Genomic DNA, 25,011 nt, shown 5'->3' with positions numbered 1-25,011 from the left:
TCCATACAGCTTCAGGTGAGGGTCTTTACTCTGTTGTGTCCATTCACTTATAAGTGTAATTGATAAGTTACTGACACACACACACACACACACACACACATATATATATATACATGTGCAGCTTCCATTGGATTTTGTTGGACATTCAAATTGATAAGGGAAGAGTTGATGCCTTCGACCCATTATCGAGACCCTTGAAACAGTTCAAAGCCTACAGGACATCCTCCAAGGGCAATTTCAATCATTCTTGCGCTCTATCGGTCTCTTTCGATGATTTTCTGATATATCAATTAATGAAAAACTTAGCAAATCATTATCCTTGTCGGGCAGGGTTTGGAAGCGGTTCAAGTGCGTGACTCCCGGTAACTTTCCTGAGAAGCTGACCTTTAGAGCGGCTCAGGTAAGTAGTAGTATGATATACTTCTATTTTCAATACATTTATGATGCTAGATTATTATTTTGATTATATATATTCTATTCTCGTAAAGTGCGACCAGCAGCCACGGGGAACGCATCTATGCGGATACTATGTTTGCGAGACCATTCGCACGTTTACCTCTGAGCACAAGGATCACAGATTCGACGTAAGCAATGAACATTCACACCTCTATTTTTACCCGTTATTCTTTGTTATCATGATTGATATTCATATTCATCTCCTCTTCTTATATAGTACACGGCCATGAGGACGAAGGTCCTACCAGAGCAACGCGCGATTGCTGTTGCAGAGGAGCTTGCGACCTTTCTGAGGACGGAAGCTATAGATGACAAAGGACGATTTAGTGTAGCTAGGGGCCATTACTGATGTTCGTCCATGTAATCGAATAGACGGGCTCTAGTCCCAATAATTCAGATCTCCATATAATTGTATATATATGCTCGCTTGTAAGATAAGTTATCTTATATATATGCATAATTATTTCTATTTAAATTATATGAAAACTAATTCCCGAACACCAAACGAGGCATCACGTTAATCTCCCGAACACCTAAACCCTAAAACCCAAAAATAATTTCATTCAAAAAAACCAAAAATAAGCAAAATCTCAAACTCTTTAGTCACGGTCCGTGTAATGAACCGGGACTAAAGGTCCTGCCCCTGGGGCGTTACGAGGCGCCCACGTGGAGCACCTTTAGTCCCGGCTTGTAACAGGGCCGGGACTAAAGGTTAGGCCTTTAGTCCCGCCCCTTTAGTCCCGGTTGGTGAACCGGGACTAAAGCCCCTTACGGGCCGGGGCTAAAGGCCCCGTCCCCACTAGTGCACGAGTCGTGCTTTATATTTTTCTATATTCTCATTAGAGTCATATTTTGTTTTGTAGACCCATTTACAACCTATTGTTTTGGCTCCTTTAGGAATAATTTCTAAGTCCCAAACATCGTTGGAACTCATCGAGTTCATCTCGTCTTTCATTGCCTCCAGCCACTTCAATGAGTGAGGACTTCTCATGGCTTCTTCATATGAAGTGGGATCACCTTCCATATGAACCAATTATGTGTTATAAACTTTATAATTAGCATTACTAGCTGATCTTATAGTTCTGTTAGACTTTCTAAGTGCCTCATTCTTTGGCACATCCTCTAAAATTGGTTGTTGTACCTCCCTTTCATGTTCAACAACAGGTTCAGTCGGATCCTGAAGCACATATTCCGGATCTTCTCCCATAGTTGTCATGGTTGGAGTTACAACGAGTAGTGCGAAAAATGTCTCTTGAATCACTGGATTAGGTGCATGCACCCTCTTCTCCTCAAGATCAATTTTCCGAGCTACCATGCTCCCCTTCATCATTTCGTCCTCTAAGAAGACCGCATGTATCATTTCTACAAACTTTGTGTATCTTTCTGGACAGTAGAAATGAAAACCCTTTGATCTATCAGGATAGTCAATGAAGTGGCAACTCACTGTTTTGGGATCTAATTTTGCAATGTTTGGATTAAACCTCTTGGCCTCAGCTGGGCACCCCCACACCTTGAAGTGTTGCAAGGATGGTACTTTTTCTGTCCATAGCTCGTACGGTGTTTTGGGCACCGACTTGCTTGGCACTCTATTGAGAATGTGAATGGCGGTTTTAAGCGCCTCCATCCATAATCACAATGGCGCGTTGGAGTAACTCATCATGATACGCACCATATCCATAAGGGTACGGTTACGCCTTTCATCTACTCCATTTTGCTGAGGCTCGCCCGACATTGAATACTGGGCTACTATGCCAGTCTCCTACAAGAACTTTGCAAAAGGTCCAGGGACTTGGCCATATGGAGTGTGTCGACCGTAGTACTCCCCCCACGATCAGATCTCACTATCTTTATTCTTTTGTCAAGCTAATTTTCAACTTCAGCTTGGAATTTTTTTAATTTATCCAATGCTTCATTTCTTTCTTTGATTGGATAAATATAACTGAAACGGGAGTAATCATATGTGAATGTTATGAACGAGTCATGGCCATCCACGCTTTTCACAGAAAATGTTCCACAAATGTCAGTGTGGATGATTTCTAGTGTTCCGGTGCTTCGGTTTACACCCTTTTTAATTTGTTTTACATACTTTCCTTTAACACAATCAATGCATTCTTCTAAATCTGAGAACTATAGTGGAGGAAGAATCTCACTTTTAGTTAGTTTTTGTATCCTCCCTTTCGAAATATGGCCGAAACAACAGTGCCATAATTTCGAGGAGTCATGAGTTTTCTTTTTTTCTTCTTTTGTTCTTTGTTCAATGAGGAATCTTGCTCATTCACATTACACAGTAATGCACCTTTTTACGAAGTGATAACAAATAAAGCTCATTGTGATGTAAAGCAACACCAACATAAGCATTATTATACCATATGGCAATTCAGGTTACAAACTTCAATTTCCTGATCATGTCAAGATACACCCAACGTTTCATGTCAGTGAGTTAAAGAAACACATTGGAGAACATTCAATACCAAGTTCTAATCTCCCAATGGTTAATTCTGATGGCACCATCAAGACGAGTCCAGCAGGAGTTCTCCAGGTGCGACAGGTCCCACGAAACAACAAACCTGTTGTCCGGTGGCTCATACAATGGGAAAACCTATCGCCGGAGGAGGCTACGTGGGAAGATGCAGACTTCATCAACTATAATTTACTGAGTTCTTCAAGGCGACGACGCAACAATGGCGCCAAGACGCTACAACACTATGAGGACACGTCGTGTTCCAGAAGGGGGCAATGTCAGGGCCAAGGTTCAGTTATAGTTTCAGTTCAGACAAAAAGAGAGTATGGAAGCCAATGGCCTGGATCGCGCCTCACTTACCGTTTCGTCGCTAGCTGTTAGATAGTTACTGTAGTAAACCCGTTTACTGTTTACCGGTTGGTTAAAACCTTAGCTTATAAAGCAGCCAGGCTGTGGCTGAGAGGTATCATCAATCTTCTATTATCTTGCCATCGAGCAGAGCATATACTCTTATACCGAATATACTGCAATACAAATCAGATGAGAGAGACTATTTTCCTTTGTCACATATACAAATTCTCTTATAACTAGCCGGGTCCTGACATTACACCGGGATCACACCTGAGCCGAACTCGCGCGCCTGTGGCCGCCGCAGATCTCGACCTCCTTCGCGCACCGGTGGCCACCACAGCCGCCGCCGGTCTTCTTTCGCGCACCGCGACAAAGGAAAACCGGACACACAACAAAACCTAGACAAAACGAAAAGACGGACCTGGGCTGTACACTAGGCACGCAAAAATCTAAAACAGGCCTCACGCAGATCAGTAAGCGGGCCGCGCAAAAACTGCGGGCTGGCCAAAAGCACGAATCGTGAGGCAAAACCGATCTGACGGCTCACGGGTTGACTACGACCCTGTACATCTTTATCTATCTCTCCCTAATAATAAAGCACGTAGTGCTTTTGCCCTCCGTCGCCCCACTTTTACATAAAACCCTTCTGTTTTCTCGAAATCAAACCGCAGTCCTGATATTAGTCATCTTCCCCGTCCTGCCCGCGGCGGCCGTCAGCGTGAGCGCCAGCGATGAAATCTCCCCCGTCCCGCTCGCGGCGCCCCCACGCCATTCCTTCTTTCCATCCACCGTCGGGGGAGCGAGGGAGCGAGAGCATGGCGAGCGGGGGCAGGGTGGATCTAGACGGCGGCGCCGTGCCGCCGCTCACCATCTGCATGATCGGCACCGGCGGCTTCATCGGCTCCCACCTCTGCGAGAAGCTCATGGCCGAGACCCCCCACGTCGTCCTCGCCGTCGACGTCTACTCCGACAAGATCCGCCACCTCGTCGAGCCGCCGCCTCCCCACCTCGCCAGACACATCTCCTTCCACCACCTCAACATCAAGAACGACCCCCGCCTCAAGGGCCTCGTCAAGATGGCCGATCTGGTACTTCCCCTCCCTCCCTCCCCTCGCGGATCGAGTCGCGGCGCCGCAGCCCCTGCACCTACACGACGGCGCCCTGGAGACCCGAGGAAGTCGGACCAGAAGACGGATCCCAAGCCGGCGGGGACGAGTCCAGAGCCGATCCAGGAGCCGCGCGTCGAGGAGGCCCGTGGCTGCGGCGGTTTCGCTTTCCTCTGCGCCCTCGCTGGACAACAAGGAGGTGTGTGGCTGTTTCCCCACCCCTCTGCGAAATCGCACTATCGTAACGCTGCGCTGTTCCGATTGATTACTCAGATGCCATGTTTGCGTCAAATTAGCAAGCCCATTGTTACTTTGTAAATAATTTGTATAATTGTTAAAAAGTATACAAATAATTTGTAATTGGTTGGATAATTAGCAGGCCCGTTGTCTCTTTGTATAATTGTTAAGAATTTGCTTTGCTGCGAGTAATTGTTCAATCTGAAAGCTGAGAGAAAAGGCACCAGGATCATGCTATGGGGCTCTTACGGTTTTTATCGGATGCTGCAGGCCATTACTGGAATCTCCATGCCGATGGGGTCCGACAAGCTCTACTCTGGCAGTGCCGACGGCTCTGTTCGCGTAAGGGACGACAAATCTGGCAAGGTAGCTGGGCTATCCGCTCTTGGCATTCCCCTCAGACTCGTTATGCTCAGTTCACCTTTGAGGTCATGTCTCTATTGATTCCTGCATTACGTGTGGCGGTTGAGTTCTGCTGCCTGTTCAATTGGGGATTAACTCTGGTTGCTTGAGGTGGTTGATGTGCCGATGGGCTCAAATTGTGCATCGTCTATGATGGTTGATGTGTGCTGACTGCTTGATCAACTGAGGAGCTCCTCTAATTCCTCTGTGCGCCTGATGTATCCGTTGGTTCAGATCAGGTTGTCATTTGGCACGCCTGGGGTTGAGGACATGTCAGATTGATTTGCCTTGGAGGCTTTTCGCCTGTTTGTCGTGATCAGTGTACACGAGATCAGTTTCGGGAGGCGATCAGGCTGGTTACCTGACAGGCAAAACTCTCTGCGGTTAAAGTTGCACTCTGATTGCCAGATGGCCATATGTTTAATAGCAAGAAAAAAAGAGTAAAAAAGAAAGGGAAAAACGAGAGATGAGCTTTAAGAAGAGAAGATTCTTCAGGAAAAAGGAGAAATTTAAGAAAAGATTGTTGTGTAGTAGAGAAAAAAAAAGAGCGAGAGTTTCTAATCTGCTGTGTTGCCCTTTCTATTCTTAATGTTTCTGCAATAGTGCGTTGATGTCATCAAGATGGGAGGGAAGATTGGCTGTATGATCACTCACGACAAGTGAGTATTTGTTGGAATACCAAAATCCGTGGAGGTATTCTCAATTTTACTGGGAGTGCAAGTCAATTTTGCTATATATTGAAGTGCTATTGGGTGTTGAACTATTGTTCTTCGTTGCTCCGATGGCTTCCACGCATGGAACATAAAGACAGGGATGAAGCTAAGTCTTCAGGGACCTTCTGGGCTTGTTTGTTCCATGACTATCAAGGATGTGATGATGTTTGCTGGCACGGCGGACGGGCGCATCAAGGCTTGGAAATTTCCTGCTAAGGACATCAACTCGGAACAGGTGGCAATCCTCGCTGGCCATGACCGTCATGTGATTTCACTTGCTGTCTCAACAACAAGGCTTTACTCTGGCTCACTTGACAAGACAATCAGAGTACGAAAATGCTGCACATCCGCTGATTTCTGTTGGCTACTAAATGCTATGTTTGTGTCTGATATATTCTGGGTATTTATCAGGTATGGGACCTTAAAAATCTTCAGTGTGTCCAAACACTCTCTGAGCATAAGGCTGCTGTTACTTCTGAGCTTTGTTGGGGTCAGAAGTTACTTTCTTGCTCTCTGGACAAGACTGTAAAGGTCTGGGTTGCTTCAGAATCTGGAGACCTTCAACTCATGCATACCCACTCTGAGGAGCATGTAAGTTCTGCAAACTTAATTTACACGAATATTTCCATCAACATTATTTCTGAAGACCTTATTGAAGTTTCAAACATGAAGGCTTATATTAGTTACAACTTTTTTTACCTTTTATTAGTGGTAGTATGATACTATCCTTATTTAGCCTTATTGATCAGTGTAAACTGTATATGTTGAATATTTATGGCATATGTATTTCTTAATCTGCAGTAACTGAAATGATATATTTACCTATTAATAAAGCACCTATTACTTATGTGGTACGTCATTAAAATTGTCTTTAAAATTGTCTAATATTACCAACCCATGCCACCTATAAGTTATAAAAAACGTTTTGCAGGAAATCGTCGCATGGGCCGGCCCAACTATAGGGACCAGCTATACTACGCTCTGCTCTCTAGAAAATAAACAGCACGCCCATTTGGCCAGCCCATGGGCGGGTGCGTGTTTTTTAGTTTTTTTACTTATTATTTATCAGTTCATTTTTATTTTCTCTAATTCAAATAAATCAAAAAAACAATTCGAAATTCAAAAAATTATATTTACATAAATTTTTGATAAAACATAAAATGTTTGTGAATTCAAAAATTGTTCGGGATTTTTGTAAAAATGTTTGCATATTAACAAAATCGTAATTTTCGCGAAAACAATCATGAATAAAAAAAAGTCCATCATTTTGAGCAATTTCTTTAATGCAATTAAAAAAATGTTTGATAATTCAAAAAATGAATTATTCGCCAATTCACAAGAAAATACTTGAAAACAGTTCGTAATATAAAATATTGTTTGGAATTTAAAAAAATGTTTATAAATAGTAAAGAATGTTCTCGGTTGTAAAATTGTTTCCAAATTTGTAAAAATGTTCACGAATGATCGAATATATGTAGTTCAACAATAATGCTTCTGAGACTTTTTCATTATATACCTGAGTGAATTTTGAAGAATAAATTGTCGGGTGGAGCGGAATATTACAATATATTTTTAAAAAACGTTTCTTAAAATTTAGAATAATTTTTTGAGTTGCCAAGTTTTTTGACAACATGATATTTTTTTAAAAATATGAACATTGTTTCAATTGTGGATTGTGAATAAAATTGAAAAAAAGAAATATTTTTTTGCATTTGTGAATAAATTTTTGAAATCATGTGATGAGATATGAACATAATATGGTCATCGTCATTGAAGATGGTGGGTTTTTTCTCCCGTTGCAAAGCATGAGCCCTTTTACTGATTTTGAAGTGCAGCCTGCGAGTAATTTTATTCGATTTCAGTTAATAATGTTGGTTGTACACTATTTATAATCATTATGTTATGGTATCAATGACTTGATTTCAAGGCCACAATTCACAGTTTTATTACCCATTGCAATGCACGGGCATTTTTCTATATTTAGTTTAACCTTATTATTGATGTATATTAAATTGATTATAAAAATGATGCACAATGACACATGACAGGTTGTGTCCCTTTTTTCGCCCGGTGCAACGCACGGGCATTTGTACTAGTCTATACCTATACTAATTAGGCACTCTCAAAGAATTACCACGTTAATTAGAATTTATGAGCCGTTTATTTTGGTGGGACCAAATTATTACGGTGGAGATTAACCCAGCTGGCCTATTTTTTTCTTCTAGAAATCCAAAGGAGCCACGTCAATCAGAATCTCCATCTCTCTCCCCGTTAGGAAAATACAACAACAATCTGAGCGTACTCTTTTCTTATAGAAAACCAAAGGAACCACGTCAATGTCAATCTCCTTCTCCCCGTTAGAAAAAACAACAACAATATGAAGCAGATCTTGCGGCTTGAAATCTCTACTATCACCCCTCCCCACGAGATCTGGATCAAGATGAGGTTCTCCTTTGGTTTTGGTTCTCTGGATCAGGATGAGGTTCTCTTTTGGTTTTGGATTCAGTTTTTTTTTCTTTCTTTCTACGGATTGAATCTCAAAGATCACCGCAAGCTCTTCGCCTTTGCTTGATTTCTGCTGCTGATTCTCTCCCACGTTTTCCTACTGTCTTGGATTGCTTCGTCTGTTGATATCCAATAAAACACATGAGCATGTGTGGGTTCCGCCCAGATTCTCCATGTTTCCTCCAATCTGATTCTTGATTGGGTGATGGTGGACAATTTGTTATTTAAAACAACAACAATCTGAAGCAGATCTTGCATGAAGCAGATCTTGCAGCGTGAAATCTCTACTATCACCCCTTCCCCTGAGATCTGGATCAAGATGAGGTTCTCCTTTGGTTTTGGTTTTCTGGATGAGGTTCTCTTTTGGTTTTGGATTCAGCTTTTTTTTCTTGCTTTCTATGGATTGAATCTCGAAGATCTGCGCAAGCTCTTCGACTTTCGATTTCTGCTGCTGATTCTCTTCCACATTTACCTATTGTCGTGGATTGGTTCGTCTGTTGATGTCCAATAAAATACATGAGCATGTGTACGTTCCGCCCAGGTTCTCCATGTGTTCTCCAACCTGATTCTTGACTCGGTGTTGGTGGAAAATTTATTATTTACGTCTTGAAAGTGGGGTAGCAAGATTTGTGCGAAGAGGACTTCAAGTCCAACAATTTCTTTCCTGACAAGTTTCGATCAAAGTCAATATGCAGGAATAGGTACGGCCTTAGCGCGCGTTCGGAGACTCTCGGCTCCACTTCGGAGCGGAGGGGATTTCATCGCTAATTCATGGAGCCGCTCCAAGCGCTCCGCTGAGCGGAGGGCTGCCGAACAGTCCTTTAGTCTCCATGGATTGATTCTCGAATCTCCTCCACTGTCTATCTTCTGCAGTTCCTTTTCTGCACGTTACATGGCTGCCACCTCCCAAGTAACTATGATGCGCCTCAGACCGGCAATTGCCCCCACTGTACCCTTACCTCCTGCAGCCATCTTCTAAGCATGTACCTCAGTGCCTAGCAACGTCCTCTTGGAACAACAACGACCACATCACTATCATGAAGACCGGCAAGGAAGAGTCGGTGGTTTGCTTCAATTTCTTGGTGCATATTTTTCATAGAGGTTGATCAAGGTGCGAGACTATGCGTGAGTTAAATTTCAGCGTGTCATGCAACCACATGCTGACACCAACTATTGCATGTGACTTGCAAGAAGCAATAGCTTGCCATCCATCCACATAACAAGCACGAAGCTGACCCCCATCTACATGCATTACTCGCGTGGCACAATACAATAAATGTTGCAGCATATATCACTTTTCTCCAGTCAGTTTCAAACATCCCTCTGTCTACCTGTACCTGCTCCTTATGCATGTGCTTGAGACTTTGAGCCTTTGACGTAATGTTTTCTGATGATTGTTTAGAGAAAATAGCTATGAGTGGGTCTTTTCTTTTCTGATGATTGTTTAGAGAAAATAGCTATATTTAAGACACAGTGCATTACATGGTATACTCTAAGTAAGAGTAGCTTCGGTTGTGCAGGTATTTCTCCTACATGCTAGATTTGCTACATGCAGATTCTTATCAACAAAGTGAATCGCATAGAATATTTATACTCATCATGTAACAGTAGCATTAGTTATTTTGTTGTGTGTATACTAAACAGTTTGTCTAACAGCCATTATTTTCGATTATGTACTTTAAACAAAATCGATCCTCATCTGCCTGATCTTTACTGCTACAAAATTGGTGCACGCAAGTTTTGGCCCTCAATTTCTTTTATGATCGGCCAAGTAGTAGTTAAATTTTTTCTTGCCAACTATAGTTGACTAAATTTTAACATCAGCTATTTTGAAGGAACGGTTTAGAGCAAACAGCTATAACAGTTTTTTCTGATCCTATTATACTTGGATCTGATTTCTTCTAATATCGTGTTACTCCTAAATAGTTTATGGTTCATTCTTCTCTTCATTGTATATAATCTACTCAAATGCCAGTTGTGCGCCTATGTGGATATTATAATTTCTTTACTATTAGAACTTGGTTTAATCTATATGATTACTTTCCTACTAGATTTGTACTGACCATGTTTAGATGTTTACTTAGATGAACAAAATCCAGTTATTTGGCAAGACGCGCAGCTATAGATGGTTCTTTATTTATCAAGTATTCCATAAGTCATAATGCACAAAAACGGATGTTCATAGTGTCAATCAGTATCTCCAGGTCGTGTGGTACAAAGTCAGGGATGGCCGGTCTAAGAATAAGAAGATTCCATGTCAACGATCAATGCAACATTCCCTTAGCTTATTAATTTAAATAATTGCATACATCATGTTAGAGTAAAAAATTCATGTTCTAGCTTCTTTAGTATTTTAAGATCATGAGAAAGACGGACAATACAATTCCTATTTCCCGAATAATAATAAATTGCCATACAAGACGCATCCCATGTATTGATTTGATGAGTGATTTGTTTCGTTTTCCTCACTGGAGTCATGCACTATTCTACTTTATTTGTACAAAAAATATAATCTCTCTCTAAATTTTAATCGGAGTGCATTTAATCATCGAACTCAACATTGAATTTATACACTATCGTTGAGGTAACAAGGACAATATGTTTACAGCTTACATCCTTGGTTAAAATATAAGCAAACTTCGTAATTTTATCACCCATGGATTTCTTGACGCCAAAAGTTGGTGATAACCACTACTTGAGCTTTTGCAAAATATATATTTCTTTCACGCACGGAAGTGTGACTAACTAATTTATCCATGTTGTAACCATGTTGTGGAAATTTATCTAAATTTAGATGCATATATGTCTTATCAATACCAAATAGGATTCCGGTATGGGCATGCACACCTACATAGGTTTAACCCATTTAAGTAAGAATAGTAATTGGGATCTAAAGGCATTTCCCCATACTCTTTTATATGAAGGAAAAAAATTACATGTTTTCACTAATATCTTTTTAATACTGAAATTCTAAAGTTAGCTTAGAAGTGAACAATCTCATATGAATCATTGATGCATAAGAAATAAAAGGTAACACAAGCTATTAGTAGAAGACTAAATAATAATAATATGTAGAATCGGACTAGCCCGTGCGAATCGGACTAGCCCGTGCGAACGCACGGGTTGGCGACTAGTACAAATAAATGTGTATTACAGGCGTACGTAATCGAATCCGCCAGGGGAGGAAACCGACCCGCCAGGCCGCAACGCACCAATACAAAAGTTATATAAACTCACGACGGGGATAAGCGATGCCACCAATATTTACCGAGCGCATCGTCAGGGGACGCGCGCGTGACAGGACGCTCGTGGGATCCCCAGCCGCGCGCAGGCGCACATCAATGGCGGCCGCGTCGTCGCTGCCGTGCCTCGTCTTCCACCACGGCGACGACGGCCAGCATAGCACCACGCTCTACAGCATCGCAGACGGCGCGCGCCGCCCCTGCGAGGAGACGGAGGAGGCGCTGCGCGGCAAGCGGAGCTGGGTGACTTCCCATGGCCGGCTGCTCGTCTGGGACCCCGTGACGCTCTCCACCTTCCTGTGGGACCCGCGGGCCGCCAACAAGATCGCTCTGCCGCAGTGGGCCTCGCCGCCGGCAGCGGGAACGGACTGTGTGCTGTCCGACGATCCCACGGGGCCCGCCGACTGTTTCACGGTGGTCGTTCTCGAGCCGTTCGAGTCGGAGTCGGACACGGCGCTGTGGTACTGCCACCACGCCGGCGGCACGTCGCCACCCTCGCCGTGGACCAGGCGCGTGTACGACCTGGGCGGCTCCTGGGTGTCCGCCCCGTGGGGCAAATTCTGGACGAAGCGGTTCGTGTCCGGCCTCACGGCGTGCCGCGGAAAGTTCTACTGGCCGGCTTCCGCAGACAAGTACGGCGTGCTCGATTTCTCACCGGAGCCGTCCCTAACCACCGTGACCATGGCATAGCCGGTACAGGTCGCCGTCCCTCCAGGGGCGGGCTACGCCCAGGCGTTCAAGTACTCGCTGGACCTCGAGGGGGAGGTGCACGTGGCGTGGATCTTCTTCACCGGCCACGAGGCCGAGGCCGTCGTCGACATTGCCATCTACAGGGTGGATGTGGCTGGCAAGAGGTTCGTCAGGGTGGACAACATCGGCGACCGGGCCATCCTCGCCGGCGGCTCGAGCTGGCCTTTCGCGGGCTAGTGCCCGGCCACCGAGTTTGGGCTGCTGCCCACCAGCGTCTACTGGATGCACCCCTACCAAAACCGTTTGTACGTCTACGACGTTGGTTCCAACACGGAGGAAGTGCGCGAGCTGGGTGAAGGCGTCCGGGAGCCGTCGCGCCCGCCGTTCTGGATCCTACCCTCACACCACTGATTTGGAGAAGGTGATGATGAAAGTATTGTTTGTTGTGATGAAAATCTTATTTCTCGGCGAGTACAACTCAAGATAATTCCATTTATAGAGTCCAAACTCCAAAAGCAATTTCTGTATCTGTATAGTACTAGATCATAAATTACATCTTCATCGGTATGACACAAAGATTGCATTCCTGTCTTGAGTATAATTGTATCTATGCTCGACAAGAGTAGCCGAGAAACGTGTCGAGCAGCCGAGAAAGGGCTATTAGCTAGGCCCAATAAGGCGCTACATCATATTAGGAGAACCCAAGAAAAAAATACTTAGCTAATTATCCTTCAAAATAAATTAATTAGCTAGCTGACAGCAAAGGGGACATCGTGACGACCACCTGTGCAACCTGGGGCAACCGGCTGACCCATATGGTCACTTTGCCGTCACCTACAAAGGATAGCAGACGGCAAAGGGCCGGTATGACAGACGGCAAAGGGCCTTCACCTAGCGGCAGCAGAGGACTGCCCAGGCTGACGGCCAACAAACGGCAAAGATGCTCCACCAGACAGACAACAAAGATGTGCCACACCCGGCAGACGGCAAAGATGCGGCACACCCGGCAGACGGCAAAGATGCGCCACCAGACAGACCGCAAAGATGCGGCACACCTGGCAAACAGCAAAGATGCAAACAGCAAAGATGTGATAAATATGTCATGGAAAACTACTCAAATATTTGCATACCCCGGTGATTACCTTCTATTACATTGGTAAAATAAATGGAAGTGGAACCTATGTCAATATTTCTGATTATAGTGTCGCCGTCCATCAAGATGGATACCATAATTATAGCAACGATTGAGTGTCTCAACACTTTTGCAAGGTTTACATCACAGTGTGGTTATACTTTCATAGTGACTAACCAATATCAAACATGCAAAGTCTATACGTTTTGACAGTGACTCTAAAGTCACACACTTCCTCAAGAATGAAGTCCAAAATATTAATAATGATTTCATCACATGCATTGTATTGAAGGATACACCTAGGTTCATCAAGGATCACCTTGGCCATGGTTGTTCTCAAACAAATCATTTTCATTGCTTACATTTCCAAATGCACTAAATTCATGATTAGGTGGGAGTATTTATTTTAAGATGATTCATGACATCAGTCATTGTATCCACCTGTGGCATTGTTGCCACTATAACTCCACCGCCAGGATAATATGTCATGGCTATTCTCTTAATAGCTAAGTATGTAGATATGCATTTTATATCTCACAAAATTCACTTAGTTTTCAAGCTAAGTACATTATGGATGAATACTTATTCACTTCCAATATTTTCCTTGAGAATGAGCACATCGCGGATGACCACCATTCAGTTTTCAAGACCTGAAGTCTATCGTAGCTCACAATTTTATCACTTAATCAAGTTCAAGTTGAGAATCTCGTGATCAAATATTTTCGTATATATAGATCCATTTGAAAGCCCTCAATGCACTTTACACCCTCTTAAAATGGTACTACCATTTTTATGATGAAGAAACATAGAATTTCCTAAAATCATCAGATTTACCCAACGGGTGCTATACCATGATTTGAAATTCTTGCTAGTACCGAGAATACTATGCAAGTTAGTGGTCATAAAATAGAACCACGAGGAATTCGAAATAAAGTGGAGGCTAATAGAGAACCAAAGATAGAATTATCTCTTAATAGGAATCGGTCATTTTCAAATGATCAAAAGACAACTCTCAAGTTTGTCAAATGTGTGGTTATATAAATGTTATACCAATGATTACCAAACTCTCAAATACATAGTCAAACCACACCAGATATTTGGGATAAATTTTAAAATTTGCAAACTTATAATCAGAAAATATTCTGGTAAATGATTGTTCTCAAATCTTCATCGGAAGGTGAGAACCAAAAATCTAGTGCAATAAAAGGATGGTGAATTCCATTGCAACGATGATATGTTTGCGTAATAATTTTTTCAATAATATTGGAGACCTTATGTAATCTCTTAATTATCCCAAAATATTATTAGCCTATACTTGTTCTACTACAAGTAGTGCGATGTCCAATATCTTATTTCTCGGACATGATATTCGATAAATTTTTAATGTATGAATCAAGTCATACTCAATATTGTTGCGTACACAATAATTTTCTAGATCTTAATAAATTAAATATTTGGCTTGGTAGCCTTAACCATCCTGGTTTGGGGATGATTAGAAAATTATTGACAATCCTATTGGTCACAACTTATCAAGTTACAAATTTTCCCAAATCATCAGATTTTATGTGCACCAAATATGCCATAAGGGAAATAAGTTTTAAGGCACTCTCACCTTAAAATTCTAAGCATGACACTTATTCTTCCTTGAACACATTCAAAAGATATGTCTTGATTGCTTAACCATTATCTGGGGTAATTTAGATACTTCATGGTACTCATATACACATTCATAAAATGTTTTTAAGTGTGTCTCTTATCACACACAACCATGCATGATCTTACTAAATAAATTGCTCAACTTATCAAAGTAAGAGCAAATTCTCCTGAAAACAGGATCTATAAAGCCATTCAAATGAACAATGTTGTTGAACTCATTCAATGAGCATTTTTTTTGCATTCAGTACTTACATACCCAGAATGGTTTAGCAAAATTTCTTATCAAAGAGAGTTAAATGAATTACATGACCACTTTTAAAGAATGGTAAATTTACCAGCCTCTTGTTGGACACGTACGGCCTTACACACCATAAGTATGATCTAAATCATACCAACTTCTTATCATACTACTTTCCCCTGGTAGTAACTAAATCACCAACGCAAGGCTCCAAGGCCGCGGGGAAATCCTTTGCATATTTGCCAAGGAAGTCCCTAAAGGAGTAGCCGTAGCAGCAGGATTCCTGGCGCCGTACCAGGGAAGGTCTGTTGTCGCAGTAGCAGAAGGATTTCTGGCGCCATTGCCGGGGAGATCAAGTCAAGAATAGTCTCTCTTCAACGTGCTGATTTCTGGCGCAAGGAGGAGATTTGTCCAAGTAGGTGTCACAAACTCATCTCTTGCATTTACCTTTTTTGCCAGTTGCCTCTCGTTTTCCTCTCCCCCACTTCACATTTGCCGTTTTCATTTGCCTTTCTCCTTTGCCGTTTTCATTTGCCTTTCACCTTTGTCGTTTTCATTTGCCTTTTTGCCGTTTTCTTTTGCCCGCTTCTGTCACGCCCAAGATGCGACCCTATCCTCAATTTGGCACGAGAGTCTCGTCAGGGATAGAAGTGCATCTCGTCGTATCGCAAGAATGGATATCGTTACAAGTACATGTACTAAAAAGATGAGATATATAAAGGGTTGGCTTACACTCGCCACAAACTACATCAGAGTCACATCAGTACATTACATAATCATCAAGAGTAAGAGCAGGATCCGACTACGGACGAAAACAAACGACAAAAGAAGAACGACGTCCATCCTTGCTATCCCAGGCTACCGGCCTGGAACCCATCCTAGATCGATGAAGAAGAAGAAGAAGAAGCAACTCCGAATGAACAATCAACGCGCTCGCGTCAAGTAATCTTAACCTGTACCTGCAACTGGTGTTGTAGTAATCTGTGAGCCACAGGGGACTCAGCAATCTCATTTCCAAAGGTATCAAGACTAGCAAAGATTAATGGGTAAGGCATGGTTAAGTGGTGCGGTCACAGCAGCGCCTAAGCATATATTTGGTGGCTAACTCACGAGTACAAGAAGTAAGGGGGGAAGATCTACCCATTACGGACGTGAACTACTGATGATCAAATGAATGATCCTGAACACCTACCTACGTCAGTCATAACCCCACCGTGTCCTCGATCGGAGAAGGAACTCACGAAAGAGACAGTCACGGTTACGCACACCGTTGGCATATTTTAGTTAAGTTAACTTCAAGTTATCTAGAACCAGTGTTAAACAAAGTATCCACGTTGCCACATAACCACGGACACGGCTTTCCGAAAGATTTAACCCTGCAGGGGTGCTCCAACTAGTCCATCACAAATTACCACAAGCCGCATAGAAATCCTCAATCACGAAGCTCGCGATCTCGTCGGATTCCCTAGTGGAAAACCTCAACTCTAATGCAATTTTATTAGGTGTTTAGGCAAATGTAGTACCAAAGTTGGGCCTTGCCAGACCAGCTTTAATCTAAAACGAATTATCAAGGGGGTCCCCATAACAACCCCGATCGTGTTAGGAGCGCTCATTTATGGAACATAACACCGGTAGCCGAATCTAAGGGGGCAAAGGTGGAACAAAACACCAGGCTAGAAAGGCCGAGCCTTCCACCTTTTACCAAGTATATAGGTGCATTAAATTAAATAGCATTAAATATGGTGATATAACAAGGAACTCATGCTTCGCATGGAAGCATCTGCACCTGCAACTAGCAACGCTATCAACAGGGTTAAGCAAGCAGTAACATAGCCAATTAGTGGTTTGCTAGGTTGAACAGGTTGAAGGTTAACATGGCATTGTTGAGAGGCTGACATTTAACAGGTGGTGGGCAACGAGACATAATCGATAGAAGCGATAAAACTAGCATGGCAATGATAGTAATGGTATCTGGGGAAATGATCATCTTGCCTGAGATCCCGCTTGGAAGAAGAATGCCTCCGTGAAGCAGACGAACCGACGTAGTCGAACGGGTCCTCACATCCGACACGCTTGCGGAACTCTATCGAGACGAAGCAAACCGGAAACACAATCAACACCCGGAATTCACCACACGATGCACAACACAAATGATGCATGAGCTAATGAATACATGCAAGTCACGGCATGACAAATCACACAATCAAACACTACACATTAAGTGAAGTTCAATATGCACGAGTTGCATATTGACGAAACTCCACGTTAATTATTTAGTTCACTCTCGGTTATCTACACGGAAATATTAATGTTGTCAAACATGCAAGAGGTGAAGCGGAAATTAAACTACCTATCTAGGCATTTTAAGTGAGGTCGGAAATGACATATAGCACCTCCGAAACGATCTCACATGTTAATTTACAATTTTGTCCAGATCTGAATTAACACCTTTAATTAGTGGTTAAACAGAAAAACAAATAGGTTCATGTGATTCTACGCGTCAAGGCAAACAATCTACACATAAAGAACATCTCCAACGGAGCTACGGTTCAAAAGATACAGGCACCGCAAGATATGATGGCATGAATGCAAAATGTGTGCAACGGCGGCTACGAGCACTTCAGCACATACAAACAGCAAGAGAAAATGAAACTACACGAGACTCTAAGCAAGTTTCATGTAGGACACGATCAAAACGGAGCTACGGTTCAAAAACTACGAGCAAAACAAGAAATCACTACAATCTGCCAAAATCATCCACATAGCACTGTCTTCGCCCCACAACTTCGGCTACACAACTCCGATAAGCTCAAGCAAGGCATGGCACGGAAGAGGGCAAGAAGCACTACTACAAACATCTAACAACAAATAGCATGGCAGCAAGGAGCACTTGGAAAAGATGACAAAAAATGGCATCTCACGCACTATTTCAGACTTGGTGAAAATAACACCTCCTGAAAGTGCAGTTTTCAGCCTGAAGCTATATTGACAGCAGAAAAATCTATATCTACAGGTCTCCAAATGGCATGAAACTTAACAGAATGCTAGAGAAACACAAGGGGTACAACTAACTCCATTGGACCAACCTCAAAAGATCTACAGATCTAAAGATGCAAGCAAGACAAGACAGCAACAAAATATAACAGATTCCAGACTTAGAAATATTTCAGCTCCTCTAAAACAGCACTATTTCTAGCAACTTGAGAGCAAGAAAATAACACCTAAACATGCATTTCTATTGCAACTAAAAAATACCAGGAACTAAACAAAACATCTAAGAAGAATTCCCTAGTTGACAACTAATTCAAACGAGGCCCGGAATAAATCCTACGAATTAAACAAAAGGGCATCACGGCAAAATATCGCGCGAACTAACTTACTCAAAAGCTAAAACTAATTGCACAGAAAAATCCATGGGATTTTTCTACCCCGGAAACATATAAAATATGTGGGATTTGCAACACAAAATAATGCCACACATTAATGCGAGATATAACCTATATACGGGAAAATAAACTACCGGCAAATCCCTACACGCATAAATATCAATGACCGCTCTAAAATGCATGCAAAAATGATTCCTAAAACATGGACATTTCTATCATGGCATTTGAGCAATCCGGACTCGCGCGGAAAATAAATACGAGCTCTAACAAATTAGGACAGCAAGTTAATCTATGCATACGGCACGCCAAACGACGTCAAATAAATATGCAAGTTGGATAATCGTCTTCTACGCGCAAAACTACGCGAAATCCATATAAAATACGCCTCGATCCGAATTACGGTTTAGAAAATACAGTCATTTTAAAATCTAGCAATTTTTCTGAAACCAATAAATCTTTGGAAAATCCTAAAATATGCTAACGGGCCTAATTCGTTCATGGGCCTAACAGAGCAAGCGCTTAAATAAATAAAAACGCACTGGCGGGGGTTAACGGGGCCGGCTCACCACGGCTCTTGGGTCGGATCTGAGAGGAGGGGGCTCGGGGCCCAGGCGGTGGAGGGACGCTGGTGCGGGCCGGCTGCGAGGAGGCCGAGCTGGGCCGCTGGGGCGCTCTGGCCTGGCTCGGGTGCTGGCGCGGGGGTGGGCCGAGCTGGCCTCGGCCGGCGCGGGGCCCAGCTCGCGAGCAGCTAGTGCGGCCCAGGCGGTGGAGGAATCGGCCCAACCGGTCTCTGCTCGACCAGATCGGGCGCTGGCAGCTCGTCGTGCTCCTGGCCGAACTGCGCGAGCCGTGGCGGCGGCTCCGGCGAGCAGGGGTGCCACGCCGGCGAGGCAGCGACCCACGACGGTAGGGACGAGCGGATCTAGGCGGTGGGGCCCTACTCCGACCGGTTCCCGCCGGATCCGGGACGGTAGCGAGCTCGCGGCGGAGGAAGCTTCTGGGGCGGCCGACAGGGAGGAACCGGCGGCGGCGCTGCGTTCCCACGGGACCGGCGGCGGAGGAAGACTGGCAACGGGGCACGGGCAAGGCAGGAGGCGGCCGGGGATGGCGCGGGCGGCGGAGGAAGGCGGCGTTACGGCCGGCTGGACTCCGGCGAGGCAGCACGGGGAGGCTGACATGGGAGGATCTCGGGAGGAGGAGAGCCACGGGCATGGGAAGATCCGGTTCGTCGGATCTTGGATCTGACGGTCCAGATCGTCCAGATCGGATCTGGAGGAGGAGATAGTGGTGGGAGGAGAAAATGGCTCGGTTAGGGTTTCGGGAATTGCACGCTTTTCGAGGCAGGGTTAGGGGAGACCTAAAATGGAAGGGGAGGTGTGTTTAAATAGGAAAGGGGGCTAGGTTAACCGGAATCGCGTTCCGGATCCAACCGTGGGGTCGGATTCGGACGATTACGAATGCGGGTATGGGCACGCGGCCGTGTAGAGGGGATATCCGGAGACGAGAGGGAGAACGAGCGACGTGGCACGAATTTTAAAACACCGACAGACGTCCGACGGTAGACCGAATACGGTGCCGCTACGGTCGACCGCTCGGGTACCAGACGGTTTCCAATCACGACGAAATTCGACAGGCGGCCTAGCTATAACTAATCGCGACCGCGTGCCAAGTTTCACCTCGATCAGAGAAAGTTTTACGTACACTTTAAAAACAGGGTTTCGACGGTGCCGCGGGCGCGTGCGAGTGCGGTCGGGCTCAGAACGGACGACGACGCGACCCGACAACTAACAACGAATGCAAGTTTTGAAAACTGGCGGCAACGGAGATGTCGATGCAATGCTGATGATGCGCATGATGCGATGATGACACGACAAATAAAATAAGCCACACGACGAAAACGGAAAGAAGGGGGAATCTTCTGGGCGTCGACATCGAGGTGTCACAGCTTCACTCGCTTTCTTCCTGCTCGTTCTTGTGTGGGATAGTCCATCAATGGCTAGACCCACTACTCCAAACGATACCCCTGAGAACGAAGTTCTCAATTTGAGGCAGAATGAGGAAGAAAATTTAAAGGACGCTTGGTACAAGATTTGCAATGCTCAAAGTAGATCCACTCGTAAGCAATCCACTACCGTTCTTCTTCGCAGTTTTTATGTTGGAATCTCTCCTTGGAATAGGTATATTCTTGATACCATCGTAGGCGGGAATTTTTTGGGGAGCCATACTGTTGACTCCTATGGAGCTATCATGAATTTGGTAGGCTCACCCCCGCTCATGGTTAATGAAACTACCCTAACCTTGGAACACGTGATGCAAAGGCTTGACGCTATTGAAAACAAAATTGCCACAATTGAACTTATTGAGGGTTTGGATAGAAAGATCTACAATCAAATTACTCAGTATGGATCCAAAGTGGGAAATGTTTTGAAAAATTTAAGGGATAAGGAACCTATAGTTAATGATTCCTCTATAATAGGCAAACTAGAAGATGTCATAACCAACTTGGGTTTCGCTTTTGCCGTTGTGCAAAATACTCCAAATCTCACTCTCAAAAAGACCGTCAAGTCCGTTTTCGTTCCTAAAGCTAGTGGTGAGTCATCCAATAAAAATGAAGATCTTAAGATGATAAATGATCACACTACTTATGGTTTGAACACCAAGGATGACTATACGTGATTCCATCACCTTATGCCTATCTAAGGGCGTTAAACAATAGCGCTTGTTGGGAGGCAACCCAACGAATCTATCTTTTTCCTTTCTGTTTTGTGTTTTCCACACTTTCATAATTCTGTTATGATTGTGTTTTTTGTGTTTCTTTTTGCGTTTGTGCCAAGCAAAACCATTATGATTAGTCTTGGGGATGATCGTTTGGTCATGCAGGAAAAGACAGAAACTTTCTGCTCACGAAAATAATTTTCATTTTTTTCTGTAAGAGCTTTTGAGTTGATTCTTTTTTCTGCTGATTTCTACGCAAATTCTTCAGACTGTCGTAATTTTTCAGAATTTTTGATGTACCAGAAGTATATAGATTGCTACAGACTGGTCTGTTGTTAACAGATTCTGTTTTTGTTGAGTTGGTTGCTTATTTTGATGAAACTATGGATAGTATCGGGGGGTATTAGCCATGGAAGATTGAAAATACAGTAACCCAACATCAACATAAGTAGAATTTAAGTTTTCTACAGTACCTAATAAAGTGGTGGTTTGCTTTCTTATACTAATGTTATCATGAGTTCCTGTTTAAGTTTCGTGTTGTGAAGTTTTCAAGTTTTGGGTGAAGTTCTTATGGACAAAAAGTTAAAGAGTGGCAAGAGTTCAAGCTTGGGGATGCCCAAGGCACCCCAAGTTGATTCAAGTATGCCGTAAAAGCCTAAGCTTGGGGATGCCCCGGGAAGGCATCCCTTCTTTCGTCTTCAATCCATCGGTAACGTTACTTGGGGCTATATTTTTATTCACCACATGTTATGTGTTTTGCTTGGAGCGTCTTGTATCGTAGGAGTCTTTTATTTTTGTTGTGTCACAATCATCCTTGCTGCACACCCAGAGAGAGAGACATGCACTCACCGTGATTTTGTCGAGGTTCACTTATATCTTTTGGTTAGACAATTCAACTCACATGTGCTTCACTTATATCCTTTGAGCTAGTTGATTTTGCTCTATGTGCTTCACTTATATCTTTTAGAGCACGGCGGTGCGTGGCTTGGTAGTTGATCTATGCTATGAAAGTAGTCTCAAAAGGGGTAGTTATCCAAAGGGATATGAAAACTTCCACCTTCATGTGCATTGAATAGTTAGAGAAGTTTGATTCATCTTAATTAGTTTTGAGTTGTGGTTATGGTAATATTGAAGTTATATTAGTAAGGTGTTGTGGATCTAGAAATACTTGTGTTGAAGTTAGTGATTCCCGTAGCATGCACATATGGTGAACCGCTATGTGATGAAGTCTGAGCATGATTAGTCTATTGATTGTCATCCTTTGTGTGGCGGTTGGGATCGCGCGATGGTTTATACCTACCAACCCTTCCCCTAGGAGTATGCGTTGAATGCTTTGTTTCGATTACTACTACTTTTTTTGCAAAAAGTATATGAGTTCTTCATGACTAATGTTGAGTCCATGGTTTAGATGCACTTTCGCCTTCCACCATCACTATCTTCTTTAGTGTCGTGCAATTTTCGCCGGTGCACAAAACCCACCATTAGCCTCCCTCAAAACAGCCACCATACCTACCTACTATGGCTTTTTCAAAGCCACTCCGAGATATATTGCCATGCAACTACCACCATGACATGTGCCACAACTTCTACATTGCCATTGCATGATCGTAAGATAGCTAGCATGATGTTTCCATTTATGTCTATGCCATGCTAGATCATTGTCACGGTACACTACCGAAGGCATTCTATATAGAGTCATCATTGCTCTAAGTTTTGAGTTGTAAGTGTGATGATCATCATTGATGGAGCATTGTCCCATGTGAGGAAATAAAAGAGGACAAAGATGCCCATCCAAAAAAAAGAGGCCAAAGAGCTCACCAAAAAAATGAGAGAAAAAGAGAGAAGGGACAATGCTACCACCTTTCCACACTTGTGCATATTAAGCACCATGATCTTCATGATTGAGAGTCTCTCGTTTTGTCACCACCATATAGCTAGTGGGAAATTTGCATTATGTAACTTGGCTTGTATATTCCAATTATAGGCTTCCTCAAAATTGCCTTAGGTCTTCATGAGCAAGCAAGTTGGATGCACACCCACTAGTTTTCTTTAAGAGCTTTCACATACTCTTAGCTCTAGTGCATCATTTGTATGGCAATCGCTACTCATTCACGTTGATATCTATTGATGAGCATCTCCATAGCTCATTGATATGCCTAGTCAATGTGACCATCTTCTCCTTGTTTGTCTTGCAACCTCCACCACACTCCACACCACTTATAGTGCTAAAACCATGGCTCACGCTCATGTATTGCGCGAGAGTTGAAAAAGTTTGAGATAGTAAAGGTGTGAAAACAATTACTTGGCCAATACCGGGGTTGTGCATGATTTAAATTCGTTGTGCAATGATGATAGAGCATAGCCAGACTATATGATTTTGTAGGAATAACTTTCTTTTGGCCTTGTTATTTTGAAAGTTCATGATTACCTTGCTAGTTTGCTTGAATTATCATTGTCTCCACATCAATAGAAAACTATTGTTTTGAATCTAATGGATCTGAACATTCACATCACATAAGAGGAGTTACAAAGGACATCTATTTTAGGCAGTATGAAAGCATCAAAAATTCATTCTTTATCACTTCCCTACTCGAGGACGATCAGGAGTTAAGCTTGGGGATGCTTGATACGTCTCAAACATATCTATAATTTTTGATGGTTTCACGTTGTTATCTTGTCAACTTTGGATGTTTTGTTTACCTTTTATATCTTTTTTGGGACTAACTTATTAACTCAGTACCAAACGCCAGTTCTGTTTTTTCTGTGTTTTTGACTCTTTTCAGATCTGATTTTGGAACGGAGTCCAAACGGAATAAAATCCCAGAAATAATTTTTTCTAGAACGGAAGAAGATCGGGAGGCTTGAGGGCCAAGGCAGCTGGCTCTCAGGGGGCCCACAAGCCCTGTTGCCGCGACCAGGGGGGAGGTCGCGGCAACCAAGCTTGTGGCCCCCCTGGCACTCCCCTGCCCTAGGTCTTTGGCCTACAAATTCCCTAAAAATCCAGAAAAAATCAGGGCATCCACGAAAACACTTTTCCGCCGCCGCAAGCTTCCGTTTCCACGAGATCTCATCCGGAGACCCTTCCCGGTGCCCTTCCGGAGGGGACTTTGGAGTTGGAGGGCTTCCCGGTGCCCTGCCGTAGTTATTAGCTAGATGGCTTCTTCTCTCTCTTGGATCTTCAATACAAAGTTCTCCATGATCTTCATGAAGATCTATCTGATGTAATCCTCTTTGGCGGTGTGTTCGTCGAGATCCGATGAATTGTGGATTTGTGATCATATTATCTATGATATATATTTGAGTCTTTGCTGATTTCTTATATGCATGATTTGATATCCTTGTAAGTCTCTCCGACTCTTGGGTTTTGTTTGGCCAACTAGATATATGATTCTTGCAATGGGAGAAGTGCTTGGTTTTGGGTTCATACCGTGTGGTGACCTTTCCCAGTGGCAGAAGGGGCAGCAAGGCACCCATCGTGTTGTTGCCATCAAGGATAACGAGATGGGCTTTTATCGTAGATATGAGATTGTCCATCTACATCACGTCATCTTGCTTAAGGCGTTACTCTGTTCTTTTGTACTTAATACACTAGATGCTTGCTGGATAGCGGTCAACGTGTGGAGTAATAGTAGTAGATGCACAAAGTATCGGTCTACTTGTTTTGGACGTGATGCCTATAGATATAACCATTGCCTTAGATAACGTCACGACTTTGCGCGGT

At 43.4% G+C, this 25,011-nt stretch overlaps 2 protein-coding genes across 2 annotated transcripts; both read left to right on the top strand.

The window, feature by feature from the left end:
- Positions 1 to 3,934: 3,934 nt before the first annotated feature.
- LOC123409149 lies at positions 3,935 to 5,514 on the top strand. The gene is made up of 2 exons (XM_045102125.1): positions 3,935 to 4,573; positions 4,882 to 5,514. The coding sequence occupies exons 1-2, from the start codon at positions 4,000 to 4,002 to the stop codon at positions 5,121 to 5,123; spliced, it is 816 nt and encodes a 271-aa protein (XP_044958060.1). The 5' UTR covers positions 3,935 to 3,999; the 3' UTR covers positions 5,124 to 5,514.
- A 258-nt stretch (positions 5,515 to 5,772) lies between these two features.
- Positions 5,773 to 9,210, top strand: LOC123408068 (zinc finger CCCH domain-containing protein 17-like; the record flags this gene model as incomplete). The annotated part of the gene is made up of 4 exons (XM_045101272.1): positions 5,773 to 6,054; positions 6,138 to 6,317; positions 6,658 to 6,842; positions 9,105 to 9,210. Coding segments are annotated over 4 exons (753 nt in total), but the record flags the coding sequence as incomplete, so codon positions are not given.
- Between the last annotated feature and the right edge of the window lie 15,801 nt (positions 9,211 to 25,011).

This window comes from Hordeum vulgare, chromosome 7H, assembly GCF_904849725.1.
Source record: "Hordeum vulgare subsp. vulgare chromosome 7H, MorexV3_pseudomolecules_assembly, whole genome shotgun sequence".
Taxonomy (NCBI): Eukaryota; Viridiplantae; Streptophyta; class Magnoliopsida; order Poales; family Poaceae; genus Hordeum; species Hordeum vulgare.
This window is presented reverse-complemented; position numbering and strand designations above follow the sequence as displayed.